We start from the raw sequence: 22,339 nt of genomic DNA on the forward strand, positions 1-22,339 counted from the left end.
ATATATATATATATATATATATATATATATATATATATATGGCAGAAGGAGGCCCAGGGGCTCAGGCCAATGCTTGTACTCAGGCCAATGCTTGTACCAGTCTCCCAGCACCACGAAAACACCTCCCTCTCCTTCCCTGTTGCTCATGGGCCACAGGTGTGCAGATGCAGTGAGCAAGTACGGGATACTAGGGTGATGACTTTTTCATTTCCCCCCCCCCTCAAAAATTATTTCCTGTAGCACAAATGGATGAACTTTTGCCTATTAATGACTAAAATTGAGGTATATTCCATTGAAATATTTAAAAAGGTTACGCACAAACCGTTTTTAATTTTTTTGTATGCCGTTTTACCATTTCATAAAATTGTATTAACAATTCTCTATATATTTCGTATCAAATTTGGACACAACACCACATTCCACAATGGGGAGTGTTCCTAGCAACATAGGGTATACAAATGTCACACCTGCGCAAGGTAAAAGCCCCTTTTTGGGGACCTCAAAGACCCTACAGGACATGCAGGGAAAAGAACCTACAGGAGAGGTAGCAAAACATCGTCCTCTAGTGGCGCCTATACTGTTACTGCAGCTAAAAAAAGCTTCCTTGTGTGTTTGATGACCCTATATAATGTTGTATATATGTGACTCTAAAGCTTGGGTTCAGTTTTATATCTGCTTACAGTGACTTCAAAAATGGTCAAAAAACTGATAAATAAATTTTTTAAAATCATTTTGTGTGTGAGCTTTTTTAAAATCAAATCTCTTTGAAAGTAAGATTTTATCTAATCTTTAATGAAAGCTCATCAAATTATGATACAGGGAAATGAGGTTGTAAAAAAGTCATCACCCTAATGGGACACAAATGAAGAAAAGGAAGGAAAAACAAACCATTAGAAGGGAGGCAAACTGTTAGCATCAGTAGGCCCTGCCAAGGCATTTGGGCCCCAACAGCTACATGAACAAGCCAGGTGCTGTCGCCATCCCTGATGAGATTGAGTTTTGCTTTCTCCGGAGAGCAGCGGAGTCTAGTGCACAGTGATTGTAAAAGTCTTACGCTTTCAGTTCATTGGCTCCCAAGCGTGCAGACACAACTCTTGCATGCTTGCTCAACCTCAGCCTCGATCCAAATGTCCTTTATCATCCCAGGAGTAGCATGCCTCACATTTAGATGGGTATATTAGCATGAACAAATGCATATCAATAATGAGAAACTAATGAAAATATTATTTTTCTTTTTTTACATGCAGGCTTCCTTTCTGGGAAATGGTAGCATGTGACGCTCCCTTTAACAAAAGGGATTAACCATACGGGAGAAGAAAGAGAGGAAGGTTGAAAAGAAGTTATGAAGGAACATTGGCATAAATGCAAAGATGGAATGAAGGGTGGAAGGCCAAGGATAGCCAACGTGATGTTCTCCAGATGATGTTGGACTACAGCTCCCACCACCCCCAAATATCCACCATGCTGGGCTGAGGCTGAAAAGAACTGAAGTTCAGCAACTTCGAGAGGATACCACATTCATACTGGGGAGATTTGAGGCAGGGAGAGATTGTTTCAATAGGAGAAGAGGCAGGCCAGGAGAGCAACTTCTGGCCTGGCAAAAACACGACACATCAGTAAAACATGTTCTCCCTTGGCAGCAAAATGGACGGAAGGACACCTGATTGGTTGAGTCCCACACATGAGGAAAGAATCGTAAGTTGGTACAGGTTTCACTTTAAAAAACAAGACGATCATTAAACGTTAGCAATACAGGAAAGGCACCACCCACGCTTATTTATCTTCAGTCCAAAGTAACTGGAAACAGAGGAGAGGGAATCAGGGTAAGAAAAATTTGGAATTGGCTGAAGAGCAACTGGCTTTATTCATTGCCCACAGATAGGGCAGCTTAGGCTGAGGTGAGGAATTCCCCACCAACATCCTGCTTCTTCTGGCCCTACCCCCACCCCCTGAAAAGTCCTGGAAAATGTAAGACATAAAAGTGGGGGCTAAAATCATCTCTCGTGTGAGCTTTCCACTTCCTAGAAAGTCTCCATATGCTTGTCAGTCTTCACAGGTTTCGTGCGAGTCTTTTCTTATGTTTCGTATGTATATAGATATTTTTTTGCTTGCTTGCTTGCTTCTTTAGTGACGGTACAAAAAGAAAAGGAAAGGAAACACTAAGACATGAGGATTTCTACCCAGCCGTTTGCTCTTTGTTTCAGCTTCCCCTTCTTCTCCACAGATCTTAAAATTTGTACAAAAGAAAGCCCCCCAACTTCACAATGTCCCTCCCCCCCCCGATGTATCGTTTTGCGTTGATGCCCACCTAGCCCAAGGCAGGGACGTTGCAGAAAAACGTTCTGAAGCTGATGGATGGTGTCTCTAGATTGTGCTACTTCTCATCATGGATTTGAATTTGGAGTAGAAAGAAAGAAAGAAAAGTTAAGTCCCAAGGGGATGGTTTCCAGTGTAAAATGGAGTTCAAACAACCTTCGGTGTATATTGCTATATAGCGCTAACCCAATCTTCGGCTCATAGCTGGCTACCTTAACCAGGAACCGCCGCCTGCCCTCCACCAGGAATGTCCACCTCTCCTTGTTCCGAGCTTTTGATCTTATCTCTTCCAGTTGTGTTTGTGTATTTTCCCCTTGTTGCTGTTTTTTTTTAGTTAAAAAAAAAGAGTAAGAAGAAAGTCGATCTCAAACAGTCACTTCTGTCTTGCTGTTGGTAATGAAGTATGGCTGTGTGGGCAAGTAATGCTGACTCCGCGTTGTGAGTGGATCACTCCCTGCCGGGTCACCTGCGAGGGTCCTCCCTTTGGTGGCATAGGCATGCCTTCGGAGGGACTGGTCGCTAGGGTCCCAGGTTTTGTACGCTAAAGGGTGCATGTGTGGCTTGGAGGCTTTCGACTTCTGCCCGTTGTGTTTCATTGTGCCGCCCTCGAGGATGTACGGGCGGTCCTCTTCCATACGCACCGGGTGGAGGGGCAGGTTCCCCTTTGCGGCGAGCTCCGAGAGATGGCGCCGTTTGGAGTAGAAGTCGTCGTTGACCTTGTCAGCTGGTTAGAGAAAAAGGAAATGAAAGCAATGTCAGCTAAGAGTCAGGGGGAAAACCCAACAACCTTTGAAATACCATATTGGCCCCGAATATAAGCCGCACCCGCAAATAAGCCACACCTTTAAAATTCGGGGTCAGGGGGGTGGGGAGAGACAATGCCCGAATATAAGCCGCTCCCTTATAATTCTGCAGACACTCACACCTGTAAATGGCAAATGTAGAAGAAAATCCTACAGTGATACCGTAAAAGCCAATTTTTGTAAGGTCGCAAATTTAAGCCGTACTTTTCACAGTCAAAATTGGGGGGGGGGAAGTACGGCTTATAGTCAGGCCAATATGGTACAACATGCAATCGACAGACGACACTGTATAAAAAGACTACGGCGTTAGTTAAAAATAAGATACGCTTCCAGCTGGGAACAACACTGTCTTCATAAATAGCGCTTATCAAAATAAAAATACAGTGATCTTTCCCTTACAGAAGGGATGGGGAAACTGTGGTCTTCCGGATGCTGCTGCCCATCAGCCCCAACTGGCATGGCCAATAGTCAGGGATGCTGGGAATTGTAGTTCCACCAGATCTAGAACAGGGGTCAGTAACCTTTTTTAGCCGTGGTGGGCCGGACTATATTTTGTGGGGGGGAAATGAACGAATTCCTATGCCCCACAAATAACCCAGAGAAGCATTTTAAATAAAAGGACATATTCTACTCATGTAAAAAAACACGCTGATTCCCGGAGCGTCCGTGGGCCAGATTGAGAAGGCGATTGGGCCGCATCCGGCCCACGGGCCTGAGGATGCCTACCCCTGATCTAATGGACACGATTAACTTAAGCTCATTAAATTCAATGAATCTGAGTGGAACTCAGATGAAGACCACCCTTAATTTCAATTTTCTGCAGGTTCTGATGTTCATTACAGCCTTTGGTGGCAGGTATTAAATTTTAATATTGTTTCTGTAAGAAGTAAAAATATCCCTATCCTTGCCTTAAAGAGATCTGTGAAATCTTAGCACAGCAGACATTGCTTTCTTTCGCCATTCATACAGTCCTACAAGTCTTCCTGGGGCTCTAATTCATTTAATGGATGCTAGTTTTCTGGATTTTGTCCTGGCATTTGTTTTATTTTTTATTTGGTTTTAAAACATGATTTTCAGTATAATGAACAATTACATAGCATAATTATGATTATTTATGATTTCACGTACGTCATGGGTGATTTGGATGGTTATTTGTAAACAAGGAGAAGACACAAAAGTGAAAGATTATATATCATAGCTGCTACCTGACAGAAGGAAAACAACAGATAACCACATGATCTACTATTTAAAAAAGTGAGATGTATCCAATGCTAGCCCTACTCAGAGTAGACTCTTTGAAGCTAATGGACACGATTAACTTAAGCTCATTAAATTCAATGAATCTGAGTGGAACTCAGATGAAGACCACCCTTAATTTCAATTTTCTGCAGGTTCTGATGTTCATTACAGCCTTTGGTGGCAGGTATTAAATTTTAATATTGTTTCTGTAAGAAGTAAAAATATATATGCCATGCTTCATAGAAGTTGTTTGGTCTCCCTGGATCTCTTCACAAACCCACTTCATGCATTAGTATTTTGGCTATCACCTACAGATATTTGTGCATCATAAATCCAATTACAGATTTTTCAGTTCAGCTGCCAAAATAGGAAAGAGAAGTAAATATGAGGTTTTTTTAATGATAAAATTAGAACCCTCCAAAAAAGTTACTTTTGATCTTGCTTCTCAATTAATAATTAAAAACAGTATAATAATGTGGCTTTCATTGTTTTTTATAATAAAAAAATTCCTTCAGTAGCACCTTAAAGACCAACTAAGTTTTTATTTTGGTATGAGCTTTCGTGTGCATGCACACTTCTTTTACAATTCACCTCTTGGGAAAGATCAACTGGAGAGGCAGGTTATAACTACAGTATTAAGGTAAGCTTTTCTCCATCTGTGCATGTTGTCAAATGTCCTGAGGTTCGCCCAGATGAGATGGCCTTTTGGGTGGTGGTTCCCTTGCTATAGTATGCTTTTCTGTTCCCCCTGTCTGTCTGTCTGTCTGTCTGTCTGTCTGTCTCTCTCTCTCATATTGGTCTTTTAATCCCTGCGGTTTGGCTGGTGCTTGTTTTATCTCCTCTGTTTACTGTTTGCTGTTCCTACCTGTGATTTACCTTGTATTTCATTATGTTATTCTTTCTGCACTTGGGTTTCATTCCTGGCTGAATTTTTAAAAAGGTTTAAGACAACCTTTGTGAAGAGACCAGAAGCTTTTTTTTATTAGGCATTTCAGGTCAAGACATGCCAAAAGAGAAGAAGAAACTCTTCATGTATGCTACAACTGCAGCTAGGATATTGCTAGACCCCCCAATGGAAAAGTGATGAAACATCAGCCAAAGAACAATGGCAACAAACAGGCCCGGCTCTAGGGGTAGTCTCGGTGGCGCGGGGCGCCGGGGCGCAGGGCCGGTAGGAGGGCGCTGCGCGGCAAAGCCGCGCAGAACCATGCTGCGCCCACCCACCAGGGCGGGGGCGCTGAAGCAATCTCCGTGCCAGGGCGCCAGGGCGCCCGACCGGCTTGAGACGGCCCTGGCAACAAAAATTGATGGAATATGCTGAAATGGTGAAACTAACTGAAAGACTTAGAGACAACGACAATGGAGACTTTAAAAAAGACTAGGAACCATTTATGAAGTACAGTCATACCTCGGTTTAAGTACGCCTCGGTTTGAGTATTTTCAGTTTAAGTACTCCGCGGACATGTCTGGAACGGATGAATCCACTTTCCATTACTTTCAATGGGAAAGTTCACTTCAGGTTAACTACGCTTCAGGTTAAGTACAGACTTCCAGAACCAATTGTGTTTGTAAACTGAGGTACCACTGTACTTACAAAAACAATGTAAAGAAATGGACTCACTAGCAGGGTTTGAGTAAACACTTACAACTGATGTTAAAATGATAAGAGAACAATATGTGATATAAAGAATTCGATATGAAGATGTAATATAGCAAGCAGGGGAAGCAAACATCTTAAAAAAAACCAGAAGAGGATGTTGAGGGAAGTCCAAAGAGGAGGGGGAATCTGGGGAAATGTTTTATCTTTTTCTTTTGTATGTGATATTAATATGATAAAAAACTGTAAAGCTCAATAAAAATTATTATTTTTTAAAAAACTATTTTTTAAAAATTCATTTTTGGAGTTTAAAAATTGCAACATTGTGAAGGTTTTGTTTTGTATGGCACCTAGAGATCACGTTTTATGATCATCTTCAAAGAGGCTCCCCCCCCCTTAGTCATGGAGAGGTGGGTTCAACGGTATGTGCATAAGACCATAAGACAAGGCTGCTGGATCAAACCAGTGGCCTTTCTGGTCTAGCCTCCAGTTCTTACAGTGACTGGCCAGATGCTCATGGAAAGCTTGACATGAGCACAATAGCAAGACTGGGGGGGGGGATCTTGCCTCCTGTGAATCAGCAGCATTTGGAATCTGAGTTGGACTCAAGAAATATGGCAGGCATCCCCAAACTTTGGCCCTCCAGATGTTTTAGACTACAATTCCCATCTTCCCCGACCACTGATCCTGTTAGCTAGGGATAATGGGAGTTGTAGGCCAAAAATCTGGAGGGCCGCAGTTTGGGGATGCCTGAAATACGGCATTACTCTAACAAGTCCCCTGCTGCAATATGGGTGGGGGTAATCTAAAATATGGGTGGGGTGGGAAATCTGTGACGCTTCAGATTTAGTTGGGTTCTTATTCCCATCACCTCTGAAGATGGAGCAGACTGGTTGGGACTAATGGAACTTGGATCGCAACAAACTAGAGAACCACAGCACCCCCCACCCCAACCGAAGTTTGATTCCCCTCGAGAATTAATGTATCTTCATTTGAAAAGATATGCATGTTCAGTCAATTAATCAAATAAACCCACTCTGGCTCCAGTTTCTGGTGTCTCATGTTTGGGATATTTAGCTGCAAGGACAGATTATAGAATGATTGCAGTGAAAAGATGTTTGCAGTTTCCAAATTGTTCTACATTCTTGTTGCAAACACATGCCAGATCACACATTGTTCCCCATTCAAAAACAGCAGCTACAACAGACTGGGCTCTTTCACCTAGTTTGCTATTCGGAAAGCCAAAGTCCTTGGCTCTTATGAATGGACCCTTTTCAAAGATCTGCCTATTGTGTTTCATTTCCCACTTTTGAAAGGGAGCCATTCTACTGAAAGAAGAATGGAATCGTTGACTACTAGGGATGCACAAATCTGTCAATTTCACTTTCAATCTTTCTTTCATTCTTCTGACCTGATGTCCAGTTCACTCTGTTCCTACTTCAGTTTGGGTTTTTAAAATAAAATTTAAAATGTATCAGCATTTTAAAGTGCAGCCTTTTCCCTAATACACACATTTTTGTGTGTCGTTTTCCCTATATGTAAAGACTTTTTTTTTTTTGCAAGCAGCTTCCCTCAATATACTGCATTTTCATTTGTAATTTTTCACTCACATGAATTTTTATGCACATCATTTACTTACTGCATTGCAAATTTGGAGTTGTGCTAATTCAAAGGATAGTTGATCTTGACTTGCATATTGTTTCTGGAAGTGCAGATTGGGTTGTATTAAAGTGCAAATATTATCTGAATTCCTCCTGCACCTCTGACTAATTGCATGCCGAGGTACCAAGACATCCCCCCAGGAACTCACACTTCACACAGAATTTAAGGTTTTTGGCATTATTTTGGCCACAACTTTATTTAAATACAACTAACGTGAGTGGTTGCTTAGGCATTGGTTCCAGCCATCTGTCCCCTGTTGTAAATTTTAAGGTTATATAATAATTGTTCATAAACATGTACATGAATGTACAGGCACATGTCTGAAGCAGCACAGGAAGACAAGCCTGACTGACACCATTTTGACTCTCTCTGACCAGAATCACAAGCATTTCCACATGGCTGTCAACTTGGGAGCCAGAATCCTGTAAGCCGGAGGCTCTGCCAACTGGACATTTTCCCATAAATGGTGCCAGACTACTAGCCATCTCATTCACAATGGAAGACTCCTCCGAACAAAAGATAGTGATCAACTTTTAGGAAACTGTTAATTTCTCTTTGTGTTTAGGAATTCACACCTGGGAGGGGTAAGAGGAGGACTAGGAGATGTGTCAAAGGTGCTCAGATTTCTGCCTTGAACCTTCCCTTTTTGTGAGGTATTTATTACGTAGCTGTGATGTAGGAATGATGTATTTTGGGGGTGTTTTCTTGGTGATGGGAAAACTGATAAAAGTGGAGGTTCTCTTTTGTTCTGGGTTCCTTCCTTGTTCTCCTGCGTGAGGGGAAGGACCCTGTTGCACAGGGCCGGCTCTTCATAGATCCCCGGTGGCGCAGTGCACCATGGCGCGGTGCTGGTAAGCTGGGCGCCGGCCCGGAAAGGAGGGCGCTGCGCGGTGAAGCCGCGTGGAAACCAATTGCGCCCTGCGAGGGCGGGACGGGCGGCGGAGCGATCTCCGCCCTTCAGCACCAGGGCGTGAGATCTGCTCAAGACGGCCCTGCTGTTGCAACAGCAAAAATAAAAGGCTTTGCTTCTCAAAAATTCTCTGGTTGGCCTCTGTTATATTCTCCGACCGATGGAGAACCCCATAAGGGCAGAGTTTTGCTTATTTCACCCCCGCCTGGGACAGATCTGACTCCGCTAGCGTACTAGGGAACCCAGTATAGGTGAGCACCCTCTGAGAGAGGACGGAGCAGGGAGTCAAGCCCTTCACCTCTCCCTCAGATGCTCCCCGAGGCTCATGCGCGGTCCTAGCCCCTACCGGGGGTACGGACAAACATGTGGAGCCCCAGGATTCATTTAACGGAATACCCCTAAAAGGCAGCAGCAATTTTGAGGGGCAGGCCCAACCAAATCCTTACCCCTCCACCATCCAATTTGAACCAATGCCTAACCGCAACCTTACAAGTTGTAGGCAAAAACCACATGGCACCAGCCAATCAGCCAAGTGGACAAAGTTCCTACCAGGCCCCTGATCCAAAACAGGCGACCCCATGGCAGGCATAGCAATGTCAAGCGCAAAGAACCCCTAAATATAGGGAGGGCAGGCGGGAGATCTGTTGCAAGCAGCAAAAGTGAAATTGCAAGCTGCTTGCTATGTATGTATAAGGCTATGGCTGTCAATCAAATCACTTGCAACATACCAATTTCCCCAGCAACAGCAAACCGCCAGTCACTCATGTGGCCATCCAAACTGACCCGCCAGGAATGTCTTGTTAACCCTTCCACAACCCATGCTCTCCTTAAGGGGAGAACCTGCTTTGTCATGCTGGTTATTTGGAACCTCCAGCATTGGACCAAGTCTATTATGGATAGGGAACCTGTGACCTGCCAGATGTTCTTGGACTGCAACTCCCATCTCCCCTGAACATCGGCCATGCTGAACATATGCAGAGCCCTGCTGGATCGGGCCAATGGCCCATCTAGTCCAACATTCTGTTTTTGCAATATTTGTGATGGATAGGATATGGTTCAGATTCTGAGAATGAATGGGTAACAATGGCACTTCTTGCTACACTAAGGTATCGTTTCTGGAAAGGGCTTGTAATTCAAGTCATATAATGACTTGTGGGCTTGCAGACATGAGTTTAAAATGTAGCATGAGGAATCAGCTCTTAAAATACTGTCCATCTGCAGATAAGTAAGACTCCACGAGCGCTTAAGTGCTCCAAAATTCTCCAGTTGGGACTTTGCCGATGGTGAATTTCATGGCCAATTATTGCCATGTGAGTTGCTAGGCTTGCATCAAGGACATTAGGTGTTTAACAGCTGCGTGCTCAGAGTTTCTTTTTGGTGCCGTAATATGTTCCCTTCCTTAAAGAGATGCTTTTCCTCCTCCAGGTGAATTTAAATTGCTTTTGAAGGAGCCCATGTTGTAAAATTACGCTCTACACGCCTTACCTGTCTCCATCTGTCTCCTTCTTAATTGGCGCCTGAGTGCTTTATATAACATGCAGGTGTAGTTAAAGGGATGTCTTCCCTTTTTAATTAAAACATGGAATGTAGATAATGGCCTGTTCCAATTTCCAAACAGGATCTGAGATCGCATCTTAGAGGGCTCTTATCAGCCTTCATTGCTGCCTCCTTTTGGAGATCTGGAACCTCTCAGACATTTCCCATCTGCTAAAGCTTTTAAGTTTGGCCAAGCAACACAGACATGGGGTGGGTGGAACTGACCCCCCAATATGTATAACTTTAGCCAATGAAAAGGAGATGAGCCCCTTTCAAGGGAAGGCTGAGGAATATTTCTGCATTCAACGACTGTAACCCCATACACACATTTTTGCAAGCAATGTAACACAAGCAATGTGATACATTTCCCCTAATGTAGCACATTATTTGTAGCCTTTCAGATTTTTTTTAAAAATAAAATGATAGTGAAGAATATGCATTGGCATAAGTAAATAAATCTCACTATGTCATTTTCACGAGTTTCTGAATTTTTAAGCACACTTTCCCCAATACAGTACACATTTCTTGGTTGGAAAACTGCAACTGCGTAATCTGGAGAAGTGCAAATTTCAAAGGTGAGCTCATACCTGCCAACTGCCGTGAAAATACTGGGATTGTCACGAAAACCCTTGAGCCATCACAGCTTCTCACTTTTTCATGCAGAGCCCCAAATTCCCAGGGGGCCTTCCCTTCAGTACACCATTTCAACATGTTACTGGAAGTTCAGATCCATGGATCCCTCTAATACCTTTCCTAGATGTATGCCCCCTGCTCCCTTTCCCCTCCCACTCAATATGGCATCACTTCCTGTTTTCTATGAGAACAAGATCAGTTTTCCAAGTTCAAGTCATTCATACTTGAATGACTCATGTATAAAGTGTATAGATTATAAAATGAGAAATAATGGCATAACATTGTTATGAGGGTATACAAAAAAAGGTTAAGAGGAATTGGGTAAGAAATGTAAGTATATTCAACGATATGAATGTAATGCACTTTGGCAGATGATGGGAAGTCAACTTGTTGAGTTTAAATTTTGTTTATAATACTTAGGTTAATGTATTTTGGTGAATGGAATTTAATAGTTGAATATAGGAAAATCTAATGAAAATATTGTATGGCATATGATACAATAAGTGTGTATTTTTGAAGTTTTAAGCTTGTAAATAATAGTATATGTATATATATAAATGACTTTATAAAAGAATATATATATTCAAAGAAAGAAAGAAAGAAAGAAAGAAAGAAAGAAAGAAAGAAAGAAAGAAAGAAAGAAAGAAAGTTTCCCACTGTTTCCCCACTACTCAGCTGATCGGTCTCCCATAAAGAAGTGGTGAGTGGGAAACCGAAGTGGGTGGGGTCTGTTTGCGAGGCTGCTGCTATGGCTGCGAGGGGCGCCAAGGGGTCATGGGCACTGAACCTGTGACTTTCTGTATGCAGATTATATGCTCTGCACTGAACTACAAACCTCCCCCATTAGTCTTCCTGTTTCCCACTGGGACAGTGAAACTGGTTTCCTCTGCATTACTATTATTTTATGGATTTTTGCATTTTAATTAATCATTTTAATGTCATGGTTACATTTATGTTTTTAGATTCTGTAGTACAGGGTCCCCAAACTAAGGCCCGGGGGCCAAATGCAGCCCAATCGCCTTCTAAATCTGGCCTGCGGATGGTCCAGGAATCAGCATGTTTTTACATGAGTAGAATATGTCCTTTTATTTAAGATGCATCTCTGGGTTTTCTGTGGGGCATAGGAAATCGTTCATTTCCCCCAAAAAATATAGTCCGGCCCTCCACAAGGTCTGAGGGACAGTGGACCAGCCCCCTGCTGAAAAAGTTTGCTGACCCCTGCTGTAGTACCTTCAAAAGCCTGTTTGGGCTCAGTTCTAGAAGTACATAGGGCAATAAATGGCAAAAAAATGTTCAGCACATTAACCGAAAAAACAGCTTTTTTTTTTTTTTGCAAGAGATAAAATCAGGACCTTGGCCAGGCAGCTCCGCAGGGGGGTGGAAATTGCCTGCGGATAGGAGGAACGTAGGGGTTTCTTTCCTGATTAAAAGTGGGGGAAGGGTATTCTGTCTTTTGTGCCACGTTTTGAAAGAGTTTTATTACCATATCTCCCATAAATGATTTAGCACTGCAAGCGTCATTAGAGTACTTTGTTTTCCACCCCCATTAACGTTGTAGCTAATTAAATCAAAAGAGGCTTTCCTGGAGTTGCACGGAACCAGTAGCAGGAAACTGGCGAATTGGGAGAACAGAATCCCTTAGCTTGGGTGGAAAAACAGGCTGGGGATGGAAAATGCTCCATAAAGATGCAGGGAAGAATTCAATGTCACACTTTTCTTTCTGATTGTTCTGTCAGCATTTCTGCTTCCCAGACAGAACAACCCCCCCCCTCTACCCCATATGCTGTTCTAGGGGTTCTCCCAACTCTCCAGAGTGGATTTAGTGGGATTTCCCATGCTGGTTTTTCCTATTGTTCTGCTTTATCTGGGTCAGTACCTGGTGCTAAGGTAGACACAATGCTAATTACTGATCTCCTGCACCATACTTTTGGCCTTTTGTGGGGGGTTGAAATGGGAAGAGTGGATTTTGGACAATCTACTGAGATTACACTGGGAGTGGTATCATTGTACTTAAGACGTTCCCACTGATGTTTTGTCCTATGATAGCTCTGCTACAATTTTTCAAAGGACTGCTGCTTCATCTTGGCTTCTTTGCAATTTTCATATTTTTCACAAATACTTAGATATGTGTTGGGGCCTCCTGGTGTCTCATTTTATTCTTTAAAGAAGCTGTGTGCGGGAGTGCTCTGAGTTTGATGGAAACAATATAGTGCAGAGGGAAGGTGTGTTTCACCCCCCCCCCACACCATTCCCTCAACTTCAGTGGCCCCTCACCCTGTCTGCAATTAGCTCCACTGAAGAATCAAATTCTCTTGTTTCCTTACTTAGTCTCCCACCTTTCTTCCAAGTCACTTAATACAACAGACCTGGAACTTCTCCTGCAATTTTCTCTTCACAAAACTTGTGTGAAGTAGGTTTGGCCAATTGGCCCAACATCACCCAATGAGCTTCGTGCCTGAGTGGGAATTTAAACCTGGGTCTCTCCAGCCTTCACCCAACTCTCTCATGAGGCTTCAGAGACATTTTCCAGGAAATAAAATGCTCTATCTGAATGTGTAGTCTCTCAGCATGTCCAAGCCAAGCATGCTGAGACAAAGCACTCCTTCTCTTCTACAGTGGTACCTCAGGTTACAGACGCTTCAGGTTACAGATGCTTCAGGTTACAGACTCCGCTAACCCAGAACCCTCAGGTTAAGAATTTTGCTTCAGGATGAGAACAGAAATCGCGTGGCAGCAGCGTGGTGGCAGCGGGAGGCCCCATTAGCTAAAGTGGTACCTCAGGTTAAGAACAGTTTCAGGTTAAGAACGGACCTCCAGAACGAATTAAGTTCTTAACCTGAGGTACCACTGTACTAGGAATGAATAGATTCCCTCCCCCTCCCCTCCCCCCATCTTACTCCTTCACAGTTCTCTGGGTATACTGGAGAGAACGTATAGAATTTATTCTGAAATATGGACCTGCACTTTCTGGTTTATTTGCATCTTCACTCTGTGATGCCAACGAGCAAGTACACATTGATAAAATACTTTTCCCCCCAGAAGGAAACCTTGATATGATTATATGCATGATTGAATCGAGACTTTTGCAGTGTTCGATGCATGCAGGTGGATGGCTTCAAAACATGTTTTTATTCCTCCTCCGAAAGGGGGGATTGCATAATTTGGGTATCTGCCTAAAGTAATGCATTACATTATGAATGAAGTGGAGAACTACATCGTTGCCGGCTACAGGATTTCCTCTCTCTGAAACCATCTGAGCTGGACTTAGGGACGGGAGAGAAATTCAACTCAGTTTGAATTTAAAGATGAACCTGCCAGAGAGTATGCAAACTGAAACACAGGCAGCCTTTTCTGCCTCTTGCCATGCACTGCCAAGGAAAGTGTGCAGAAATGCATATACTAGGGTACTGTGTGCATAAACGTGCAGATATTAGTGAAAATAACATACAAAACAGCATTACATTTGTCCATATATATTTTATAGTTTTCCAATGAGACAGGAGAAATTGCTTTGCAAAAATGTGTATACATCAGGGGAAATGACATACAAAACATTGCCTATTTGGAGAAATTCACACTAAAACATGGATGAATTTGCACGAGGACTTCTAAAAGGGGGGGGGAATCATAAACTAATGTGGAAATGTGGAACACTGAACAGTATGGGAAACACATGGAAGAATATTGCTATCATGAGGAGATAGATGACATCCACCAGGTCATCTTTTTGGTGCCTTTTGTAGAGTTTATTTAGAGGCCTGAAGCTCCTTAATTAGACTCCTTCTCTAATTAACTTGCTATGGAAATGTATTATGTCATGAGTAAGAGCTGTGCATTTCTGTAAAGACCACAGCATGAGTACAGTAATAGGGGCGGTGAGCTTCCCTTAAGGCAAGCAAACATGACACTGGATAGCAGTTAGGTTTCTTGGGTGCAAGAGATTAGGACAGGGCAGATGACCTATCTCCCTCGGCTATTAGCCAGTCCTTTGAAGTCATCCATTGGCTTTGCAGTCAGGACAGTGGAAAGTGTGGTGATTTCATTCTAAGACATTAGAAGCAATATATAAAGCCAAGTAGAGCCCTTGCTTAGTGGAGGTCCCAACACAGAGCTTAAGAGACAGGAAGAGTGAGAGGAGATAACTTGACTCTCAGGACTTTGGTAATGTTTCTAAGGAGAAGATTTCCCAGCAACTCCAAAGGCTGTAAAATACCTGCTTTCCTATGTTTTCTGCTACATACCTATCAAACACATAAAGCCTGTTAAAGTGCCTGCTTGTTGTTTCTTTAATTGCCAGCCAGATTCCCAAAGAACACCTTGCTCCCTTAGCAAGGCATGGATTTGAGGATGGGAAAATGAGAAATTTGCCTCTCCCACCCCAGACCTCTAGAGGGTTATACGAAACTGTACCTATAGCATTGCCCACATGGATGTCGCTGAATCCCTGCAGTTGGTGGATCTGGGGAGGGTCCCTAGCTGAGGTGGAGAGCACATGCTTTCTATGCTTATGGTCCCAGGTTCAGTCTGTGAAAAAGACTTTGTTTGACAGACCTGAAGAGCCATCTCCTGTGAGAACAGAGCACTGGTTTCAACCAAATATTCCGGTGTAATATAAGGTGGTTCCTACCTCATCCTGAGGTTAAACCACAGAGCCTAGGGCTTGCCAATCAGATGGTCGGCGGTTTGAATCCCCACGACAGGGTGAGCTCCTGTTGCTCGGTCCCAGCTCCTGCCAACCTAGCAGTTCGAAAGCACGTCAGAGTGCAAGTAGATAAATAGGTACCACTTTGGCGGCAAGGTAAATGGCGTTTCCATGTGCTGCTCTGGTTCGTCAGAAGCGGCTTTGTCATGCTGGCCACATGACCTGGAAGCTGTACGCCGGCTCCCTCGGCCAATAACGTGAGATGAGCGCTGCAATCCCAGAGTCGGTCACGACTGGACCTAATGGTCAGGGGTCCCTTTACCTTATCTCATCCCATGATGGCTGGGTCAGATCTTTAAGCGACTCTCTCTCTCTCTCTCTCTCTCTCTCTCTCTCTCTCTCTCCACTACTCCAGGCATTATAAACATCACAGCTTGAGCTCCTCTTTTTCCCAATTTCATTTTTTCTTTGCTGCACATGAATTGATTTCAAAGCTGCCTCGATACAGTGGATGCCTGAGTATACCTAGGGATGAATGTACAGCTAAAAGGGAACCATCACCGCATGCCTCCAAACCCCATTTTCAACTGTTAATGCCGTGTGCAGCTGTGACGTGTCAACCTCAAAAGACAATGGTGTTCAAAGCGAGCCTTGCCAATCCAATTTTCCACCTCTTTTCTTAAAAAAAGGTTTTGGGGTTTTTGTGTTCTTTTTTAAGGCATCTATCTCAAACACAAACAGCAAAAAAGCACACTGTCAAAACCCATCAAAGCTGCCAATATCCCTACATGGCACGTATTTTATGCTTTCCAAATTGTTCTTGTCACCAGGGTGGGGATTGGGGGGGGGAGAAAACTAAACTGACAATGGCTGAACATTCACTGATTGTAATAGAATTGTCAAGGCTTATGCCGGCACACTTACAGTAATACTATGTGTACCTCCTCAGGCACCAGGTCAGTGTGCTTCTATAATGTGCCGGGGAGCAACATTGGAGCTGGTGGAAACAGCAACAAAGGCAGGCCAGAGTGGTTCGATTGGACTTGTAAGTCTACCCAGGGGGGTTGACACTCGGCACACCCCCCCGACTCCCAAGCCGAGCCCCACTGCCCGGTAAAAATCCTCGCTCGGCGGCTGCCTGCTCACTCACTCACTTGCTTGGTGCGTGCTTTGCTTCTTCCTGCTGGGGCGGAGGCGAGGGGTGGGCCAGAGAGGGGCCCCTCCCTGGCCCACCCCTTGCCTCCGCCCTAGCAGGAAAAAGCAAAGCGTGCTACAGAGCGGGTTGCTGGCGCCGCCGCTCCAGCACTGGGATCCCGGCACTGGAGTGGCACCACCGGCAACCCGCTCCATAGTGCGCATGCGCAGCATCACTATGGAGCGACGCACGCTATGGAGCGGGTTGCCGCTTTGGGTGTCCGAGCAGATTCCTATGCCTCTGAGTCTACCACTTTTTGAAATAAACTCCCATTTGGGCAACATTAGAATGGAGGTGGAGGGCCTATCATTTGATAGAGTAAGGGGTGATGAATGATGCTGTGGGTTTGGGTGGCCAAGCAATGTATGCCATGTGGCCTGCCCATCACCCTTACTCCAGCTATTCTGTTGTGCTTAAGGATGCTCTCCTATTGCTGGCGCTGAAGTAAGAGTAAATGGTTGTCAGTAGGGCTGGGCTAAACACTGTGAGATACCGATGGATCTTTTGATTCACTGCCCCCTGCAGGAGGCAAGGGAGACCTGAGCTAGTGGAGTTAACAGGGGCTGCAGGAATCGAGAGAAGCATGGGCTGCTTCACGGTTTTTCCCACATTGTGATTTTTGCATAGCACACACACACACACATCCCATGATTTGCGATATTGAATTGAAATTGAAACACTTTATTGCCACTTGTACAACTTGTATACAGTGAGATTACACGAGCACCCCCACTCAGCTCTCTTAGTCTTAATTCCCCTTGTTTACTGACGCACACCCACCAAACCCGAAAGTTAGTTGCCCTGTTGTTATCTTTTCATTCAGCAGCCTAACAGCCCACGGATAGAAGCTGTTCTTTACCCTGTTGGTGCGACTGATCATGCTTCTAGATCTTCTGCCCGAGGGCAGGAGATCAAAAAGTGCTGGTCAGGGTGGGAATCATCCCTAAGAATTTTCCTCACTCTCCTGAGGCAATGGTCTTCCGCAATGTCATCCAGCGGATTCACAGGACAGCCCATAATATCTTGTCCTGTATTCAGCATCCTCTGTAGGCACTTCCTATCTGTTGATGTCAAGCCAGCGTACCACTCCATGATGCAGTATGAAAGGACCCTTTCTATTCTGGACCAGTAGAAGGAGATAATCAAATGTTGATTGACATCATTCTTTTGCAATACTCTAAGGAAATGGAGTTTCTGTTGGGCTTTCTTAACCACCTGGGTTGCATTGATTTTCCAAGTAAGGTCTTCACTGAGATAAACTCCTAGGAATTTAAAGGAAGAGACTCTCTCCACACAGCCCTCCCCGATGTACAGCGGGGCTAGTTCTCTCTTCCTCCAGAAGTCCAACACCATCTCCTTTGTCTTGCTGATATTAAGGTGCAAGTTGTTCTCTAGGCACCATGTAGATATTTTTTGGACCTCCCCTCTATACGCTGATTCGTCTCCACCTGTTATTAAACCCATTATGGTGGTGTCATCTGCAAACTTAATAATTGCAGTAGATATGTTGCCAGGTCAAAAATTATGAAACCAATATCATGATACAGACTACAAACTGGATCTGGATTGATTGGTCAGCGTGAAAAGCTCCCTGCCCCAGCACCAATGGGGTGTTTTTATGGGGTGGTGGTGGTAGTGAATAGTTGTGAAAGAGTGAAAAGGCTTTTCCTTTCCACCCTCCCCCCATAAAAAACACCCATTGCCATGAAAATAAGCATTGTGAAGATGCACCTAGAGTTTGCTCTCATTAGCGATGTGACGAATCATCAAAACAGTCCACACCAGGTAGCTGAGCTTGGGTGCAATAAACTATGGTTGAGTCAAAATGACTCACCATTTTCTATAGTGTCAAAATGTAAAGAACCCCCTCCCAATTCTGACACTCCTTGTGAAGATGTTTCCCAGTTTACATTGTCCACTCTCATTCATTCTTTCTCAAGTGAGTTTATTGGCCCTCAAGTGATCTCATCCCATAGTGGATCTCTCATCCACTGGGAACATAGATTGTGTAATTTGGATTAAGACCGTCTCTCTCATTGTTGTAAACCACTCTGAGGTCTACGGGTGAAGGGCGGTATACAAATTTAATAAAGGATAGTAGTAATAATTTACCATCAGTAACTGTGAAAGCTGAATGACACACAAAGTTATGATATACTGTCCCATTCACAATTTTAATCCTTGATTGACTGGGATGACTCACATAACTAATCCAGAAGTGGTATCTTCATTTCCCATTGACTTTGTTTGTCAACAGTGGTGTCATCCCATTGCCAAATCTGATTGGTTGCACAGTGTTGTGACAGCATCCTAGATATTACATGATTCCTGATTGGTTGGAATTGCATAGCTAACTAATCCAGAAAGGCGAAAGAAACTTTAATGGGGATTGTGGCACTCAATGAGAGAGCGGAAAAATTGTTTTCCTTCCATGAAATGTTTACATCACTCTCCCTCCTAATTCACTATTTTAGCAATAAAAGAAAAGGAAGTAAACTAGAACACATTTGGTGGAACCCAACAATAAACCCACGACATCACAAGCTAACTGATACCTCTCATATGATGCCTGTAGCATCCTTGGGACCAAGCATACAATGATTTCTCAGCATTTCAGAAACGAGGTGTGCACTTTACCTCTCACTATTAAAATGGTGAAGATGGGCAGTGTCTAGATTGGTGGCTTAAGGAAAGGCTTAAGGATAATGAATCCAGGGAGATCCTAAAATCTTTCAAAGGCTTTGATGCTTCAGTGTATTAGTGTAACCAAATTAGCTTGATCCTATGCTGATCCTGGCAATTATCTCATTGTTTGCCGCAGTTATCTGAATTCCTTGAGAGGTATCACATCACCATGTCTCCCTCTCCCCTCTAGTATGGACTGATATGCCTGTACTACCCCAGCCTTGACAATCTTTCAGTCATTAGGAACCCCGAGGAACTGACTTTTTTTTTTAGGAAAGGGTTTTACTAGCGCTGTGCTGTTTTTATTATCTGCATGTTAATAGATTTGTTTTTTAATATTGTATTAGAGTTTAATTACTATTTAAATAAAGTAATTTACTTAAAAAAAACCTATTATCTTTTTATATGTTTTTAGCTTTTTGTATTTTATCTGTGTTGTTTTAATTTGTGGAAGCCACCTTGGATCCTGGTCTGGGAAAAGCATACGATTACGTACACACACACACATACACATACACACCCACCCCTGTACACAGGGTGTGAGAGGAGGGCTCCCCAGCCATGCCACAGATTAAATTTCCTGCAGCCATGCCTCCCGCCAGCGCTGATTGGAAAGCGGGGCCCCGCACAACACCAGTGACGTGGCCAGGAGAGCGACGAGGGGGGGGGGCGGCAATCTCCATTCCCTGCCAAATCACTGCAGGGGGCCCAATGCCTGGCCGCAACGCCACCCACCAGAAAAGGTGATCTGACTTCCCAGAGTTTCTTGGAAAGCATACCTGCCAAGTCCCGGACTGCAGAATCCGGGACCAGCAGCCGCGTGTAGACGCAACTTCCGGTGTCACTCTGCCCATATATGGGCACCAAAAATGGCCATCGCCGACACCGGAAGTCGCGTCTACGCATGTCCGGAAGTGTGTAGACACGCCTTTGAAGCCGGTGCCGGCCATTTTCGGTGCCCATAGATGGGCAAATCAGGAAAAAATGGCCGCCGGCAGGAGAATATAAGGAAGAATAACGGGAGACGACGTGATACGGGGGACCGCTGGGAAAAGGTAAGAACAAATGGGGGGTTTCTTGGGGAAAACGGGGTACTTGGCAGCTATGTTGGAAAGAGAGATTCACTGTTAAACCACTCTAGGCCCTGTAGCTCTGTGAGGGGAATAAGGGTCTCCTCATAACTCTCAGAACCAATAACAAACTATGTTTCCCAGGATTCCTTGGGAGAAGCCCTGACAGTTTAAAGTGGTATGCTGCTGCTTTAAATGTATAGTGCAGATGGGCCTTTAATAAATACTGTTTTATATTTCTATCAGCATTCAGTTCTCCGTATAATACCACAGGACTTGTTTCCCCTACTAAATGTTCTCTTTTTTTTGTTTCTGCAGAAGTGGAACTCTCTCTCCGATTGAAAAGCCTGTTGTCTCAGTGACAGCAGACGTTGTCTTAATGGATCTTGTCGGCAGCACAAGGACAGTTCCTTAATGTGCAGTTTTGTCACATCAGTGTGGAAATTTCACTAAGTGCTAAATATGCGGTTTCAGGTTTCTATTCTGCAGGCAACAAAAAAGGTCCATTGAAATCACCATGCCCATTGTGTGTGAGCTTTTCTTCTCCTTAAAAGTGGAGACAGCTGAAAAGCCTAAATGGTGAAAAATAGTGGGGTTTGTCTTCCTGTGGGAATGGGAACAAGGGCGCAGACGTTCCTGTTAACAGTAAACATAGGTTTGGGTCAGATGGCAATAGCAAAAGCCTCCTAGGCGGCTTAGCTTGGTCAGAATTGAGTATAAACTTCCAGAGTTAATGTTAAATAAATTACTTCTGGCAAATGAGCCACCATAGCCGCTATAGGGCCATGAAAGTTTGTGTCCCAGGGCAAGTCTGGACCCAACTCCTCTTGTTTCTCCCTCCTTGTATAACTCCGGATACTTGCAAAACCATTTTGCCCCTCGATATCACTGGAACCCTCCAAGGGAAAGACGCTGGGGTTTTCTTGGACTGAATGTTCTTGAGGGCTGAAATAAATTTCCAAATCTCTGCAAAAGAGTGCTCTCGTACTATGTTCCTTGGATCTGTTGGGTCCCAGAGCTCATTTCACACGACATTTTCGTCAACGCTGCTCCGAAGCAAAAAAAGTCAGGTGACGTTCTCCACAAAAAAGCCCTCCCCAATATTAGCGATAAAATCAGCTGTGGAATATGTTTTCCCCCCCTAGAATGTAAGAGAGCGATACAGAGAAGTTGTACACTTTATTCTGAACATAAAGCATAAGCTTCCTTGCTGTCAAACTAAGAGCTCTTTTTTCCCTCTTGACACAGAGTACTCTCTGTACTGAATATATTACTTTTAATACTCACTGTAGCTTTTCCTTCCTCCCTAAGAGGAAAGAAAAGTAATTTGCTGATTTGACTACCAAAGAAGAACTGATAGAATACTTTGCCTTAAAAAAAACCCCAAAACCACGCAAGATACATTTACACCTAGGGATGCATGACTCAATCTGTTCCCATCTTAGGTCAGTTTTGCATGTGTTCATTCATATGTCTGTTCCTTCCACATTATTCTGCTGCTTTATTTTCAAAATCAGTATGAAAACTGAAACTAAATCCCGGAAAGACAGAGGTGTTATGTGTCCTGACTTTCTCAAGTCCAGGAGGTGGGGGAGGTAGTCTGTCCTGAGCAGGACCATAACTTGGTGGTGCTCCTGGACTCACTCAACACTGTCCCTGGAGTCTGGAAGCCCTAAACAGCCTTGGGCCTGTACCTGAAGGAGCGTTTCCACCCCCATCATTCAGTCCAAGGCTTTTCTGGTGGTTCGCTCACTGCAAAAAGTGAAGTTACAGGGAACCAGGTAGAGGGTCTTCTTGGCAGTGGCGTCCACCCTGTGGAATGCCCTCCCAGCAAATGTCATAGAATCATAGAGTTGGAAGAGACCACAAGGGCCATCCAGTCCAACCCCCTGCCAAGCAGGAAACACCACCAAAGCATTCCTGAGAGATGGCTGTCAAGCCTCTGCTTAAAGACCTCCAAAGAAGGAGACTCCACCACACTCCTTGGCAGCAAATTCCACTGCCGAACAGCTCTTACTGTCAGGAAGTTCTTCCTAATGTTTAGGTGGAAT

At 43.9% G+C, this 22,339-nt stretch overlaps 1 protein-coding gene across 1 annotated transcript in view; it reads right to left on the minus strand.

The window, feature by feature from the left end:
• Window positions 1–2,681: 2,681 nt before the first annotated feature.
• The window catches only part of SHISA9 (shisa family member 9), a 239,471-nt gene continuing 219,813 nt past the window's right edge, over window positions 2,682–22,339 (minus strand). The window contains exon 4 of the mRNA XM_060282542.1: window positions 2,682–3,040. Coding sequence (XP_060138525.1) covers window positions 2,682–3,040 — 359 coding nt within the window. The remainder of the gene's footprint in view (window positions 3,041–22,339) is intronic.

The sequence above is a fragment of the Zootoca vivipara genome, chromosome 14 (assembly GCF_963506605.1).
Source record: "Zootoca vivipara chromosome 14, rZooViv1.1, whole genome shotgun sequence".
Classification (NCBI taxonomy): domain Eukaryota; kingdom Metazoa; phylum Chordata; class Lepidosauria; order Squamata; family Lacertidae; genus Zootoca; species Zootoca vivipara.